Source organism: Rhopalosiphum padi, chromosome 1 (assembly GCF_020882245.1).
Source record: "Rhopalosiphum padi isolate XX-2018 chromosome 1, ASM2088224v1, whole genome shotgun sequence".
Taxonomy (NCBI): Eukaryota; Metazoa; Arthropoda; class Insecta; order Hemiptera; family Aphididae; genus Rhopalosiphum; species Rhopalosiphum padi.
This window is the reverse complement of record NC_083597.1, coordinates 3,651,686-3,669,906: the sequence shown is the minus strand read 5'-3', so window position 1 is coordinate 3,669,906 and position 18,221 is coordinate 3,651,686. Positions and strand designations below refer to the sequence as shown.

At 26.2% G+C, this 18,221-nt stretch overlaps 2 protein-coding genes and 1 long non-coding RNA gene across 4 annotated transcripts in view; 2 read left to right on the top strand and 1 right to left on the bottom strand.

Moving 5' to 3' along the window:
* Positions 1 to 6,850, top strand: part of LOC132918073 (uncharacterized) — a 42,293-nt gene extending 35,443 nt beyond the window's left edge. For both annotated transcript variants that reach the window (XM_060979150.1, XM_060979151.1), the window contains exons 2-3: positions 2,453 to 2,900; positions 5,682 to 6,850. In XM_060979150.1, coding sequence (XP_060835133.1) covers positions 2,453 to 2,900; positions 5,682 to 5,834 — 601 coding nt within the window. In that variant the 3' untranslated portion in view covers positions 5,835 to 6,850. The remainder of the gene's footprint in view (positions 1 to 2,452; positions 2,901 to 5,681) is intronic.
* LOC132918072 (2,3-bisphosphoglycerate-dependent phosphoglycerate mutase-like) overlaps positions 1 to 13,494 on the bottom strand; it is a 37,691-nt gene extending 24,197 nt beyond the window's left edge. The window contains exon 1 of the mRNA XM_060979143.1: positions 13,204 to 13,494. Coding sequence (XP_060835126.1) covers positions 13,204 to 13,231 — 28 coding nt within the window. The 5' untranslated portion in view covers positions 13,232 to 13,494. The remainder of the gene's footprint in view (positions 1 to 13,203) is intronic.
* LOC132918074 (uncharacterized) lies at positions 12,787 to 13,958 on the top strand. The gene is made up of 2 exons (XR_009660374.1): positions 12,787 to 13,125; positions 13,194 to 13,958. It is a non-coding gene; the product is annotated as an uncharacterized LOC132918074 (long non-coding RNA).
* The last annotated feature ends 4,263 nt before the right edge of the window (positions 13,959 to 18,221 follow it).

Sequence of the window (18,221 nt, the reverse complement as noted above, 5' to 3'; positions counted from 1 at the left end):
TATAAACCATAAACTCACAAGGTATATGATGCGATCCATTCGACCACCAGAAGAATTTTTAAATAAGTATTCTGTTAGAAGAAGTAACGTGAAGGTGCCAGTCCGCGAGGTCATCATCTTAAAATAAGGCATGATGGTAATGTCAATGGAAATTTGAGGTTTATTATTTATTATAATATCATTGCGATTTATTTTTATTTTTATTATTAGTTGTAGATACCTATTGTTTATTATTTTGTTGTTGTTCCTCGCGAATCGTGACTGCGCAATGCGCGTCCGCGCGGTATAAAAAGTCAAGGACACGATCGTACATTTTACAAACAAACCACACACGTGATTCGGATTTCAAAGCCACTCTCTGTTGTGGCGATTACAATCTAGAATAATATTATTATATTATAATGTCATTCGCGGCTTCCACGGTCGTTGTACAGACTAGTATTGTACTGATAAGAAAGCATCGAAACCAAGAAGGCAGGAAACCATGTAACGCTATAATATGAATAGAAACGTTCAATCGAAAACTAATGACAACCATCATGCTCGATTAGTAATCATTATATTATTATGATGCTAGGAAATAGCCCCCCTACTATATAATCTTGTGAATGGTTTATACTCTCTAGTGTATTTATGGGAAAAGGACCTTCATTGGATACCACCCTCCTAATAAAAATAAAATGGGAATATTAAATTTGTTCCAAAAGAACATTCGTTGAAAAAAAAACTATTTACAAGTATTGAATACTACACTGACAAAATAAATTTGATTGCTATTCTAAACGGGGTTGATAAAAAAAAAAAAATATTCTATATGACACTATAAAGTAGTAGGCATTAAAATAATTATTCAAAAATCTATAGGTACAGTTTATAAGCCCTGCGATGGCATTTTTCTTCGAGTACTATATACAATAAATTATATTATAGTAATGTTTTACCAAAATTAGCCAGATATGTGTGTAATATAGATACTAATATAAATACACAATTATTATTTCTTTGAAACCTTCCTAAAAAACTTGTGTTACTTTAATTGTAATGATTTATCGAATTTAAATATTCGGAAACAATTTTCGTCTCCAGGTAATAATATCGTTCGATTTCACTAGATAGCAAATACTTGGATATAATAATATTGCCAAACGTTAAAAAATATTAAAATATTAAATTAATATTAATTTAATAATACCTACTGAATTTAATCAATTGTACGATTTTAATTATTTTGATATGATTATGTCTTATTGTTATCTACTCGTTAACGGGAATTGAAAATGTTATCCATAAATGTTTTAAAAGTCTAGAACAAATTTTCTCAAGATCTAATAATACAAATTATTTTTAAATTGATATAGTGGATATACATATCTTACTGGGCACCTGTCATATGATCAATGCAAGTTGACATTTTAAGTTTAATGATATCGACTCTCTCCTAGTAAAATCATTAATAAACATTATACACCTATGCTAGAGGTTAAACAATACGTCTTAAACTACTAATAGTACTATTACAATATTTGTAACTTAATAGTTTATATACTATTGATGATTCAATTAAAGTATTAAAGTTTATAGTAAATCATATAGTAAGCTATAATAAGCTACGAGGAATGACAAGGGTAGGATTTTATAACAGTAAAAAACGTATTAACTTGCATTATAAGCTATAACAATCGATAAAAAAAAATTTAATTTATTAACTAGGAAACGGATTTAAATACTTTAAAAAACAAGAAAAATGCCTTAAAAATACGATATAATGCACTCATAACAGAATTTTTTTTTTAAATGCTCTTAAAATTATTTTTAACATTAAAAAATGTTTTTTAATTATATAAATTTTTATTCTTAGGTATTAATTAATTGTATCATTTTCATCATCTTCTAGTTCTCATATCTTGTTTTTACTCTAAATTATTTCCAAAAAATTAATATACAATTTAAATATTGATACATTCACGCATTATACCATCGATTATAAATACTATTTAGTATTAATAATCAATGGTTATATTTTTACCTTGTGTTTCAAAATAGCACTGTATAATCAAGTGGTGTTAATTTTTATCGAATTTTATCGATTCCCGTAAAAATGTCAGAAAATGCAAAATAGAAATTACATTTTTTAATTACTTGATGTATGAAATGTGTTTTGTGCTTGGAAAGCAATATTTTTTTCGAAAACATTGCAACATTCAGAAAAAAAAATGCATTTTTCATATAAATCCGTTTCCTGGTTATACAACAAATAAATACATAGAAACTTTGGACTTTGTTTGTGTGAACAGTGTTGTTATAGTATAAAAACTTTATAGTATGATTTAACATGAATAAAATAATTTAAAATATACAAATACAAATAGGTATATGTACAAAGAATGGTTGACTGATGAGTGTTAATTGAAAACTTCAATCTACAAAATCATTGAAAAATAATAAATTGCAGAAACGATGGACAGCTACATTTATGGGGAAAACGAAAAACGAGCGTGATGCCGATCAACGGCAACGCGTTGGCCAAGTACTTGGTCATGGTGTCGCAAGTGATCGCTTGGTGTACCGTCAGTGCGATGTTGTTACGGAGGGGCCTGAATCAGGTGAATGCAGCATCGCAGCAGCCGCCGTCGTCATCGTCGTACGGTGGCAACAAACCTTACGGTGGTCCGGACACAACATTCGGCGACAGCAACGCGACATCGACCGCGGCTACGGACTCCGACCACCATCAGCATGGGACGTCGGTGGCGGCGGAAAAGTCGTTTGGCGAAAACGGTGCGCCTGCCGTGGTGGCGGGCGTAGTAATGATTGCGATCGCGGTGATCATGTTGATCATCAGCCCTACGATTATGGTGATGAAAATGATAGAGAAACGCAAGAAAAGGATCCTGGACACGGTAAGCATAGCGCGTCAAAACGAAAAACTAAACGAAAACTTTGTTAATAGGCGTTATGTGGGTTAGGGTGGGTTGACTGCGTTTAAGAGTTTCGGGTGCTGAAATTTTTTCGGTTCTTCTTCCTCCCTTAAAAAGGGACATTTCGATATCATTGTAGGTAATTGAACGCATTAATTTTTTGGTTTATTATTATTATAACATTTATATAATATGCATTTGCTTGCAAATAATTTCCATAGTATGTATTATAGATATAGTCATACAGTTTAAGATGACTTATAAATATAATAATAGACAAAAAAAATTATGCAATAATTCATAACTTTATTTATTCCCTTAACAAGCCAAGCAACAGCATACGGTAGAGGTATAAGGATTTAGCTAAAAAGTTCGATATAATATAAATTATTATTAAATGTCCACATCATTCTAATTAAAGTTCCTTGAGTACGATTTGAAACTTTTCAAATTATAGAATCTCTCTCTCTCTCTTTATATATATATATATATTATTATATATTCACATATTTTAAGAATCCTACACGGGCAAATATGAATAGCTACAGAAATTGAACTTTTTAAACTAAAATGTTTCTTTATTAATTAAGGAATATGTGCTTATTCATATTTTCTTTATACTAATATATTTATAATTTACTTAATTAAAAATACTAAAAACCAGTAATGATAAACTTATAAGAAAGCGTAGACATATAAACAATATTTTAAACAAATTATATTTAGATTTATACAAAACATCCATAAAAATAACTAATAGCCTTATTTGTAGTCAAAGTCAAACAAAAATTAATTATTATAATGAAAACGGATTTTACATTTTATTTGTATTTAAATTGTTCGCAATTGAAATCATTAGAAAATAATTACCTAAATTTATAGTTTTTAATAAAATATTCCAGTAAAATAATATTATAGTTATTATTCTCATTTTAGGTACATTGATTTTTTTTTTATAATTGTATTAAAATATGTTTATGGTAATGTTTTAAGTTTTGAAGCCCAATCAATGTAATATAATTCCCACGTCGTTATTATAGGTACCTGTGGTTACCGTAACCACGCATTTAAATTAAACGTGATCAGGTGCATCAAAAGCACATTCTGCACTTTGTCTATAGAGTTTCCAATATTCGACGCACTCTATAGTTAGATAGGTCAAGTCATTATTAAAGACTAAAAATATAATGGCAGAGCTATAATCGCTTTCCTGCGCTGTATATTGTATTACCATTGATTAAGTATAACTGGTATTAGGTATTAAGTTTACTGTATACTGTATAGGTACATGTTGGTTTATTATAAATTATAATCAATGGTATTATCTGCCAGCAGTAATAATTATTGTAATCGAAACGCATTTGTTCTATTTATGGTTCATCGTTAACAGAGTAATTGCAATTTCTGACCAATTAATCATGTTCCGAAACTAATACGATGCTTCTGTCATTTATTTACCCCCGTGTATATCCAACTAGTTTTTTATTACATTAATATGATAATTTATATTTTATTATCATTATTAAAATATTTGAAAAATAAACTTGAAATAATATCTTATTATTTACTCTGACAAAAACGCCTTGAAAAATTGAAAATAATAATGATTTGAGGCGACTGAAACTGCTAGACGAGATGAATTTCTTAAACATTATAAATCATTTTATTTTTCTTACGTCTGATAAAAAGTATCTATTACCTATATTTATCGAGTATTTTGAATTAAATTAACGATTGGACGTATAATATATAAAATTATATATTGTTGAAATACTTTAAAGCAGATTTTGATAATAGTACATAGATTATAGATCTTATGATTAGCCACGAATTGATACAGTAAGATACCAGAAATATTAGGTATACTGATCTAATTGAACATATTTTATCGTTTTCAAAGTAGGTTTAGAATATTATGAAAGGCTGGGTATTTATAAGACTTTTTTATACATCATAATAAAAAAATAATAATATACCCTTACATGTTTTTTTTAATATATTAATTTGATTCTACTAAAAAATACATATAACATATATAGGTATATGTATATAGGTATATAGGTATGTTGAATCACGTTTTTTTACACATTGTATACACGAGTCACAACTACACGTTTAATACACTATCTGTACTATATTGTTCATAAATTATAAAAAAAAATTATTTCCTTACGCATGGACGAAATCAGTGATCATAAATCACCTATAATAAATTATTAATTTTTCATAGATACATTTTTTTTTAATTTCTTAGTCAAAAGTTTTCCCCGTTTGTCGCTAAACTCGATCACAAAACACAAAACATAATTCTGGGATTAAAAATGAACTATTTTAAAGCTTAATATTTGTACATCAAAAAATTACAATTAGCATACTGCATACATATTATATAATTTGTTTTTAACTGTACCTAAGTCTACGATTAATTGTTACCAGCTGTTGTTGATGATGTCATTGTACTAACAATAAAGATAAAGGGCCTTTATGGGAAAAAATATATGCTCTCTCTTATAAAATAATGACAATACACTAAACAATTTATTTTGACAAATATTCATACTTGAAACAATTCACATAAAAACATCGACAAATATACAATAGGGATAAGATAATAATGCTACAAGTCTACTTCATTATAATTTATAACAAGCCACAGCAATGGCGTTTTGTTAAATGTAGGTATACCTATCACATAGTATGTATGAGAATATCAAATACATTTTAATTAATTAAATTAACCAACGATATATTTTGTTTGTATAGGAATTAGAATCTCCGCCTAAGTACGAAGACGTGGTAGAAAGCGCCCCAAGATATTCGTCGTTATTTGTATTTAATAATGATGGTGAAATGGCATTGGTGTCTGAAAATATACCACACAAAGAAATGGATAATATTCAAAAACAACTTGTTTGAAATAATTAATTTTATATTATATTATCTACTACAATATACTTACACTGCCACTACATCGATTGGCCTAAATCTACAGATAGTCATCAGACAGTTATCCAAAAAATATTATTTATTCATGGTATGATTTAGCGTATAAACCTTAACTTATAAGTTAAAACACATAAACGGGAGAATATTTTTAATTAAAAGAAATAAAAGAAATATATATAAAATAGTTATAATTTATGCAATAAATGTATATAAAAGTGTTGTATATATATTTTTTATATGTATTAATATTATATTTTATATTTTCCATGTATGATATTTGACATTTTATTACAATTTGTAATATTTCATGCAATATTGTTAAATTTAATCTTTTTTTGAAATCAGCAACAGCTAACATTAAAATTTTTTTGCAACATTTCGCATAAAATTGAATGAGTTGATTATATCTATATAAAAATTGTTTTTTCTAATGTTTAATTGAAATTTAATAATATATTAAATAGATACTTACCAAGGGTATACCAAACTAGATAATATTTTCTACCAAAAACCCCATTAAAATTGAATATACAAACACATTTGTTCAGCAAAACGTCAAGAAAAACATAATAATAATAAAAACCGGGAAAGTCACTCTCTATCGTATAATACGGATCAAGTATATCTCGTCATTGGGTAAATAACCATAATGGATATGATAAATTTGTTGAATTTGAATTCAATGATAAAACATTGAATACGATGAAAAACAATTTTAGCGGTGAAGATCTGTTAGCCTACATAATCAATGTCTACAAAGTAATACGCAATTTTGGTAAATTTCTATAAATTACCTATTATGCTATGTATTTTCAATATTTTATAATTGCTGTAAGAAAAAAAAAATTACTTCTTTCATCTGTTATTTTTTATCCAAACGCAGAATGTTAATAGTTGGTTATATTCAGTTTATACTAATATAAATTGTGGAACTTATGTATAATTTACAATCCATATAAAATAAATGTACTATAGATCTTTCCTCATTTTAGTATTTTTATTCTTCGATTTCCGTTTCCCGTTAGACTTCTTTTTTTAGGAACAGCCCGAGCAGTACAACATTTATTAATATGGTTTCGCTAAAAATGTTTTTTTAAAACAATAAAGATATGTTTTGATTCATAACAAAAATTATGATTAGAATTAAACAATTCTAATCCCAAATCACATTTCCAAATAAAATTACAATTATTCTTAATTACTTAATTCAAATTAATTAATTTCTAGATTAAAATATCACAACTCACAACTTATACCTAATTGTTTATTCAAAATATAAAACAACACGACGTATTTATTTTAACATTTTATAATACAACGTTTATACATATTACAATATGGTGTAACAAACGACCGGTTTTTTGGATTTTTGAATAACATTATACAAAATATAATACTACTCATTATTATAAATTCCAACTACATTATATTCAAATAAAATACGGCGTAGTAAATATACAAGTGCGTATTATTTATATAAATATTATTTGAAATAAATCATCCAAATTCATGGACGTATACTTAGATGTTAAAAGTAGATGTACATATAATATTATTAATAGTATAGGTATTAGTATCTAAAATATAACGTTTAAGTATATAAAAAATAATAAATCCTCATAATTTAAAAATTAAGTAGGTATATTATGTATCCAAGCTCACATGTTTTAATTATAAAATTTAATGAATAATTATAGAAACAAAGTACAAAAAAATGCAAACTAGATAATAAGTTAATGGTATTGGTCATTGCCTAGTGTCTACTGATTTAATTAGTATTTACTGGTTTTTAATTTCCAGCCTATAAATATGAATCAAATTTTAAAAAAAAAACAGTGAATTTACATCTGTGATATATAATAGGTTCTGAGAGTATTTCATTAACAAATAAGGCACTGTAATGGATGCATTAATTTTGAATTTAACGATTAATAATTATATACCAAAAAACGATTATGAGCGAATGACATAGGTAAGTGAAATGGCATTTATTTCTAAAAATGTAATAAATAAAATGTTATGAGAGTATATTATCGTTATTTTTTAATTTATGAAAGAAACAATTATAAGGGTATCCTTCTACTAAATTTTAAAAAAGTATTAAGATTGAAAACTATACATTTTTAACCACAAAATATTTTTCAAATCTTCATGATTTTATGATTTTGACGAGATTGGTAAAAATTTAAACTTCAGACTCTTATAAAAATTGAAATACAGCAGATTTTTAATATGTCGCTGTCTCGGATTTTTCCTTATTTTAAACTACATTTAAATCCTCTCGAAACTATTACACTCAAAAACATTTTACTCTTGATAATTCGATATAAAATCAATCGCTTTTCGTTATTTCAAGCACTAAAATAATATTTATATTACGCTAAGAAAATGAACAAATAAAAAAATTGTATTAGAAACCATCGAAAATCCCAGCGAAAGTGAAGACGAACCACAAAATGAGAAAAAAATCACTGTGGTTATAATTCAACAAGCTAAACACGTTTTAAAAACATTATGACATTTTGTTTAGACTACCTATACTATACAGCTGGTATGGAATATGGCACTTTTTCTGCATTATCCGACTCGGAAGATATCGTGGAAGGCAAAAGTAATAAAAAACAAACTTTAATGACAGAATTTTTTTTCTTAAATTGGTTTATTAAATATTTTATTATTTTTATATTAAAATTAATAAAAACTTAACGTCTCGAATTTTTCAATACCTCGATTTTTAACCTGTTCCCCTTGAGATTCGACATAACAAGAATATACTGTAGTTTTATGAAAACCTTGTATTACATTTTAATGTATTTTGGTTATGAAATCAAAAGTATTATCTACATAAAATGAAAAAAAAATCACAAATATTTAAAATGTCTATATAAATATAGCTCAATAAAATCCAAAATATTTTGAAAACTATACCATCATGTCAGTATAAATACTATAAGCGAAAATTTTAAATATCTGTAAATTGATAGTTTTTAAAACATGTATATACTACAACAAATTAAATAAAATTTGTTATAAAAACTAGTGTAGGGAACCTAAATATATTTATAACTTATAAGTTATAACTGTTAGTAGTTAGAAAATTAATATAAAGTATTCTTTTATGACCATATAGTATACCGTATATGTATTATATATATTGTATTATTGTATGTATCTAGTGGTTTTTTTTTTATCTATTATTACAAAAATATAATAGTTATACTAAAATATGTTAGCAAAGTTACATGTACCTATATAGCCATTAGCCATATAGGTATAGGTATAGGTATACTCATTAGTTAGGTAATGAATTTGGCATTGCTTCATAGACTCATAATATACATACGTCATACATAAACTGTCATAAACATTATATTATTATACAGAAAATACAGATGTGTGTGGTGTAATACTACTAACTGCTGTTACACTTCCTATGCAAAAGTCCAATTATGCTTTTAAATATTTTATATTTATATCCATAATAAACATAATTTATATACCTAGGTAACATTTATAATTATTAATCATAATTATAGTTGCATATTATTATGGTTATTAAAAATTTAAAACAGAACCATGTAATATTTATTTAAACTTTGTTATTTTAGTTGATCAACTATTTATTTAAGATCATGATTATAATGATAGTTTTATTCTGTTGTACGAATATTAAGAGTAAAGATTACGTTTGTAATATTATGAATTATGATACATTGAAAAACACATAAATTATAGGTATAAAATTATAAGAGAAGTTGAACTAAAACAAACAAATTATTGAGATACAGGTATGATTTCATATTTAAATAAAATAAGAATCTTGACATTGTTGACAGCCATTTAGTATTTAAAATTAATATCATGAAGATGATTTTCTGTTATAGTGTAACATATTCTAGTTATCAAGTACCTATTATTGATAAGGTTTGTTATCTATAAATATTATAATTTATTATTTTGTTTCTTAAATCTTATTTTAATTTTTTTTTATTAATAAACTCAATTTAAAAAAATATATTAAAATATATAATAATTCAAATATGACAAATACAAAAGCTTATAATTAAATGAAGTTATAGAATTTTTTATACACACATTTAAGACATGTATGCTGTATGGGGCTAAGATATGCAGCAATTTAATATTATTTCAAAAGCAGATTGACTACGTTAAATTTTTAATTTACTAATTAACCTTTCAATCATTTTAAATTCTACAATAAATAGATAAACAAAATATGTTCAATATGTTATAAAATATTTGAAATATAATAATATATAAATACAACAATATATTTCATTTAACTTAATATGATAACAGTGGATTATATTTTATACTAAATTTAAATATAATATAGGTACCTTGATAAACGTTAGTATTTTACAGTAAATTCAATGCTATCTTACAGAAAATTATAGCCATAAGTGCCTATATATAATTTTCATTATCATTTGAATATTTGATGTGTCTACAACAACTATAAAATCTTTGATAAAAGCAGTTAGCTTAGTCTATTTAGAATTATTAGATACGTCTGTTATCATGAAAAAATTGTGAAACATTGAATGAAATTCTTTATTTAGATAAGTAAAATGCATGTTTTTTTATTATGGTAATTTAGATAATTTATGTTGCTCACTTAAAGGTTCGTTGCATTTTAATTGAGATATTTAAATAAAAAATATAATATGTATATTGTATATACATTTAAGCAACATTTTTCACCTACTCGTTTTTAAGATTAACTACTTTATAATAATTGTACGAAAGTCTAATGCGTGTTCAAGTCTAGACTCTAGGATGAATATTTCTGTATTAACTTTGATTTTTGGCCTCATTATTGATTAAGCCTTAAAAATTCTTGTATCGTAGTTCCGTAATTTTAAAAACAAGCATTAATTTCTCAAATATATAAATATGTATTATATACCAAATGCCGTTGTAATTATTGATGTACAGAAATAAATATGTAATTGTTTCTTGCATTATTTTTAAATGTACCCACAAATAGACTTAATCATTCTAATTACAAATTTCCGATGATAATAAATTAACAACAAATGAACCACTGTCCACTACTATATCATTACTTAAAAATATAGATATTGTTAGTTTAATAAGATACGTATATTTGTGGCCGAATTTTACATCAATTTTCAACAAATACACCGACCGATTTACCTATATTTATTTATATATTTAAATAACACATAGTTTTTTTTTTATAATAACAATAAATAATTAATAAAAAAATATAATTAAATTTTTAAAATAATACAAAATGTTTAGGTGGTGCAAAACTGAATAATTATTTCAATCATTAGAATTACGCACTAATTTGGATTAAGTTAGTAATTATCTGCGTACAGAACATAATACACTAAGTAAGAATATTCATATCGAATACGAACTTCAGTAATAAACAATAACACTAATATATTTTATCCATTTATCATGAAATTCCCTACGCAGGTTTAAGATCTACCTAAGGAATTTATATTAAAGGAAGAAACTATATTATAAATATATTATAATATCGTATTGAATATTTTAACTATATATGATGCAATATATCAACAATGTTCTTATACGTGGCTTTAAAGAATAATAACACTGTTGTTTTCACATGCTGTGGGGCAATTCGGTTATAAGAAAATATTTTTATTATACCTATTCCGTTTCGGATAAAAAGGTATCGTCGTCGGGCATCCCCGCCTCAGAGCCACACCCACTAAGTCCCCACCAAATACTTTATCAATGCTGTTTATACATTTGTAACGACGACGTTGTGGACTGAATTCGTATGCCGACGGACTTATGGTGTCCATACGATTACAAAATCATTCTTCGTAAATGACAATATGCAAATCAAGAAAACAAATAATATGGCTTGCTCGTTCCTTCGTTCACTGTTATGAAGAATACAAATATTTTTTAGATTAAAGATCGGAATAGGCACTGCTGGAATTAGAATGAATATTTTTTTTTACTAAAAATTTTGGTGGCATAGAAATGAGAAAATGTAGACCGGAAACGGCAGTGAAATGTAAACATAAAACTGATACGTCTCTTAAATATAAATTTCCCCTCTTGGACAATCATTGTGACAAAAGTATTTAAACACACTGATATGTAGTATAGTATAGCATCCACTCACCATGACGTCTGTATTACCTACCTGCACCTATACAATATTATAACGCTACCCCAACAACTGTCCACTTAATGCTTTATGTAAGAAATAGATAAATGTTGATAAAATTTCATCGTAAAATCATACCTAACTCAAAGATTTAAAAATAATGATTGTAAAATTTGAATCCAAAAATTTGTAATACTATTTCCATTGCAATACAACATTACGTCCACAGACATAATACCTATATATTAAGTATAATTCAATATATTATGTCTATGATTACGTTCATTAATAACGGCGCCAAAAAATAAATTGGACGGTAAAAATGGTGGATAAAAGATGTGAAACATTCTTTTGAAACATTCGCATAACAGTGAACTGCTATACTGAACTCGTTTGCCGATAACCCATTCCGTTTTAGATAGACGCAATATAATGCGTTAAAATCAATAATACGTAATCAGATTTAGTATATAAGAGTAGTGTTATAATAAACAGTCCAAAATTGAATATAAACTACTTATATATTACCATTGATGAGTCTAAGTTTTACACCCTTAACAAACATTACATTTTTTGCTCCAAACTTACACCGTATTCATAATTTATAAGAGACACTCATAGCATTTACATTTTTAATGTTCGTAAAAATAATAATAAGATATTCAATTAATTCAATTTGTTATTAAACAAAATACGTAAATATTGAATAATTTAGCCACCAGTTGCCGTTATTAGACTAAAATAATTAATTAATTAATAAACCACCAAAACAGTATCAAATTCATATATTTTTGTTAGTGTTTTATTTGTTTTCAAATGTTTTATAGTTCAAATAAAACAGTATTTATAATGAACGCACAAATTATTACCTTTATATTATTAATAATAAAAAAATGCATTTGAGCCGTGGCAGTTATTATTTTTCTAATAAAAATTATTGTATTTATATAATTTATAATGATTTAGTTTGTAAAAAATAGGCTCAAGCAACTCAAAATAAATAGTTATTCAGCTTTGTCTATGAAATAATAATATTAATTGGATGACTGAACATTATGGCTTCGCCTGGGGACTATATTACATGAGCAGATAGCTTTTGAGTCGTTTGACTATATTTTGGTAAAACTAATGATCGTACCTATAGGTTTAATATTATAGATTACTCTATGACGTGTATTATATTATAGATTAACCGACCTGCGTGTGCACTCAACTGGGCAGCCATCGTAGTGGATTTCACGAAAGGGGCGTTGATGTAATCGTTGCCGGACGAATCTTCAAAATGACCGGCGTTTTCGTCTAGAGCACTGCACACCCACGGGAGTACCTATCTATAACGATAATAGTCGTCATCCGTTGTCGATATAGCCGTGATTGTCGAGGACCAAGAGCACGGCGGCCAGTAATCACACTTGGCAGGTGGCTGCAACAACTCGTCCCCGGCCTATTGTCATTATATAATATAAGTTCCAGGCATTCCAGCGTTGCCAGATCGGTAGAATTCCTGATAAATGTGATGGATTTGAACCCTACTATACGATTGACGATGTAATGTTAGGTGTAGGTATATTCAAGAACTTAATTATTCTTGTAATGCTTTTTTGTACGGTTTTAAGAAAGATTTATTACTATTATTATTATTTTTTGTGAAACCAATTTCGAGAAACATGAATTTAACGCTATCGTTGTTAGTCATATTTTATATTTTTATTTATTCTATGGCAACATTGTAATAATGAAGACTACAGTATACAAGTTTATGCGGTTGACGAAGTATGGGAGTAGTACGGGGGGATACCATCCCACTACTATTTTAGTTTACATTTTCATCCCTCCACTTTCTATCCAAAATAATGTTATACATAAAATCATTATTTACGTATCTAGTTTTAGAATTTATTTTTTTAGTATTATTTATGATAAAAATATATATATTTTTTTAAGAGGAAAAACTGCATATAATTATTTCTGGATTATAAAGAATATTTTCATATATCTTACACTATGGCTTATTTTGGATTACTGCAACTACCGAGACTATAACAATTAAAAGACTAGTCCTACAGGTAGGTAATAGAAAAACTGTAATGGCCGCCAAACTGGCGAGTGTAAACTCTACGCCGACCACTTACAGGTCAATTTTGGGTACATTTAAAATTTACCTGACAGCTTAAATTATCAGTAAAGTGTAATAATAGATTTGTAATAAAAATATATTGGTGATAATGTATTTTGATAATAATACTAATTAGATTTATTTTTATTGCACATTCAATTGCAATATAAAAGTCTACAATTAATAATAGCTTACATAGTAAGCTTATGTGAAATTCGCAATATAATTTTAACAGAAAATTTTCTGGAGGAATTAATCATGGACCTTTTTTACCGCGTTGTTTTTAATGGTATTAATTTCGCAAATTTACGCTACCGATCTTGGACAATTTTAAAATGTTTTTAACTGAGTGCTTTACTTATACAGTTATACGCGAACAACATTAATTAATAATTTCGTATTTTGAGAGAAATATTATGGAAGATTTTTGATCATTCAAAAAAACGTATGCTTACAGAAATTATTACGATACCTCCTATTGTAATAGTTATAATTTATAACTTAATAAATATTAAGTTTAAATATGACCATTATTGAAAGAATATAATATATTGTTTACCAACGTTTTAATTCCTTTTTTTTAAGTATGAAAATATCGTTTTGTTTAGCAATTTGCCTATGAATTTTAGAATTCCACGATATAATAAAATACTTAATTAATTTATGAAATCTAAGTTATACAGAATTCTACTGGTAGGTAACAAAAATAATTACTAGCTTTTTTTATGTTTCAAACATAACTTCAAGAAAAATAGTGTCACATTGTGTAACCAATACTCTGTCTCTCATAGTCTCATATAAGTCATCTAGAACAACATAACAAAATTCTGTGAATGACGCGAATACCAACAGTAGGTGCTTGACGTATTAAAAAAAATACATTTTTATTAACATACATACCAATCTGGTTTTATTGTAGTTGAAAAATATATAACGTCGTTTTTACACAAATTTTACAGAAAACTAGCATAGAAAATGAAACTTTCTGTGTTGGTGGGGAAACAATTAAAAAATATTATGCTATAGGTATTAGGTAGGTTCATTCACGCACGCAAGGTTTCAATCCTTCAATACAATGGAACTGTTTCTCTATTCAATAAAAAAAGAGGAATTGATTCTTAACATCATTATATAGAGTATAGACTCTTCAGTTTGTTTACAATTTGTTTTATATATTGTGTTTATCTGTGTATTATTATGTATTACATATAACTATAAACTATTATAAAAAATAATAATATACAATAACGTCAAAATGTCCTTTTACCTATCGCTAACAGGTATATTTTTTAATGTTTGTCAAATGTATAGTGAATATGTTAACAATATGTTAATCATACACTGTAGTGTCTGTTATATTATAATAAATTGATTTAATCGTTATTTATTTATTTAGCTGTATTCGTTGTTATTTTTTTTTAAAGCTGTAGTAATTGAAATAATACTCATTTACATTTTAGATTCAGAATAATCAGTGTTACTCTTTTAGAATTATTCAATATAGTTAAAATATATTTACCAAAACTTTTTTTTTTTTGCATAAACTTATGAGTACAATCAGAAACAATTGAGTTACAGAAAAATTAATTATAAAGTTCTATAGATATATATTTTTTAAGTTACAAAGTATAGGGGAAACTGTACCTTCTGGTCACAAGGACGTCCGTGTGGTAAATTGATTACTTGCGTTAGAGAATAATTGATTGTTCTATGGAAGTCTAAATTTACAAAAACCAATTTTAATAATTTATTTAGTGTTGATTTGGAACTGATCCTTCTCAAACTCCAATGCTATACTCAATTAAGTACTAAACTAGGACATAATATATTATGACCTATAATATTACCTATGTAAATTTTATCTTATATATTTAAAAATTGATTTTACTACTAAAATTATCCATATCAGATAATACCAACGATTATATAATTATGTACACTCGTATATATATATGTATTGAACAATAATGGATAAAAATAAAGTTTTTAATAATAGCTTTATGGTACAATCACAAATTGTCTGCTCAAAAAGAAAGCTGGGTATGTCCATTGATTAAATATTCACGGTATATCAATAGTATGTCACAGTTTCGTTTTTATAAAAAAAAAATAGCTGAATTTATTATGAATTGATATGAAAATTATATTTATATACAACTATAAAAGATGAACTTTTCATAAATACTTAATCTTAATACCCATGCTATCAAATAATTTGTAAAATCTATAGTCTATACACAATACATTTGAGAAATTTGGGTTTTTAAAAGTTCAAATACAGCAGTCAGAATCAGATTTAAAATGTAAAATCACAGACTTGCAAGTTATGTAAAGAATTATCGAATTTATGTAGTATATTATATTGGAATATTCGATTCTGTAGACTTGTAGAGAATTCGAATATTTTTCCAACCAGCAATATGATTGTTATCTGATAAGCGCTTGAATTCTAGCTCTTCACTAATTTTTCTATTTGTATCGCTGCAAGTACCTATTATATCTAGTATAATATAGAAATCTCTGATTATCATTTCTAGATTATCTATCTATGTATACAAAACACATATATCAATATACTTCCAAAACTATACGAATGACACTGACTATAGTCAGTGGCGTAAATTGGGTCCAATTTCTGGTGGTGCAGTGGCATATTATCAACACATAATTATTTCAACACACCAATAATCCAACTTCCTAAGTAAAATCATTCGGTATAAACTATATTTTTCCCCATAATATATTTCTTTAAATATTAAATACATTTTGAATTATTTTAGCAGTAAAACCTTTATTATTATTATATTAATAAAAAAAACAGTCAAAAATGTTTTTTATTTATTTTAAGTTGAGACTACGTCGTCTTTCCACAGATCCCGAATCAAATTCATCAATTACTTGGTCCAAATTAATATTATTCTTTTTTTTCGAGCTACAAAGTAGCTAAAAGCTAAACTACTAAGCCTTTCATCTTGTCCCATAGTCGTTCTAAGCTAAGTTTTTAACCTCTTTAGACAAGAAAAAGATCTTTAGCAACCTGCTGTATTAGTAAGTATTGTTCGGAATATTTTTAATGTCTCTGTAATTAATGGAAAACCTTTTTGAATGTAATTTGTTTTATGTATTCTATGTTTGATTCTAATTTGTCAGGTACTGAATTATTGCCATATTTTTAATTTTACTATTTTAAAATAAAGATTGAATAATAATTTAATTGATAATGCCCAATACATGCACGAAAATTACAAATTTATACCTGTTTATATATTATATTATACATTTCAATGATTTTCTGGTAGTGCAAAAACATACCTTTGCACCACTCAGTTTACGCCACTGATTATAGTGATGACCCAAATATATTAATAATTAATATATATATATATATATTTATATATATTTATATATGATGGCTGATGATAACAAGAGCGTTATCTGGTGGTCACCGGCGGTCTTCGGTTGGTGGCCACGATTAATGAAAAGACTAGGTATTTTATTTAAGTTGTGATATGGACCGCATACTACCTAGTACCTACGCTACAACCAACATAAGTGCGCAGGTGCACAAAAAACACGATGTAATGAATGAAAGACCTCTGAACTATAATTTTAGGATTGTGAATTATAATCACAGCATTTTTTTTTAAGAATTTCTATGTCCATATAAACACAATAATGCAGAGAAGTCCAGTGGACAATAATTTTACTTACATTTTTATCCAATAGAATAAATCATACATTCTATAGACCTCTACAAAAGATTTATCAAAATAAATTCAAATTTTTTATAAATAATAAAAGTAAATATTAATAACTGTTCTTAAATTTTGATTGAATCATAGAATATATTGGTTTATACTTTATAGTGATATGTGTGTTTTTTGTGAGTATGCAAATTTACTGTAGTTTTGTGTTAATTTGATTTAGTTTAATATACTTTAGATAGAGGTTAAAATTAAAAACTTACAGTATTTTGCAAAAGAATCGGGAAAAAACAAACAGCAAATTAATGAAAATGAGCATTATTACACAATATCGGTTTTTGGAAAAATTGATTTTGTTTTTTATTTTTTATGTATTTTATTTTATTTTTTATTTT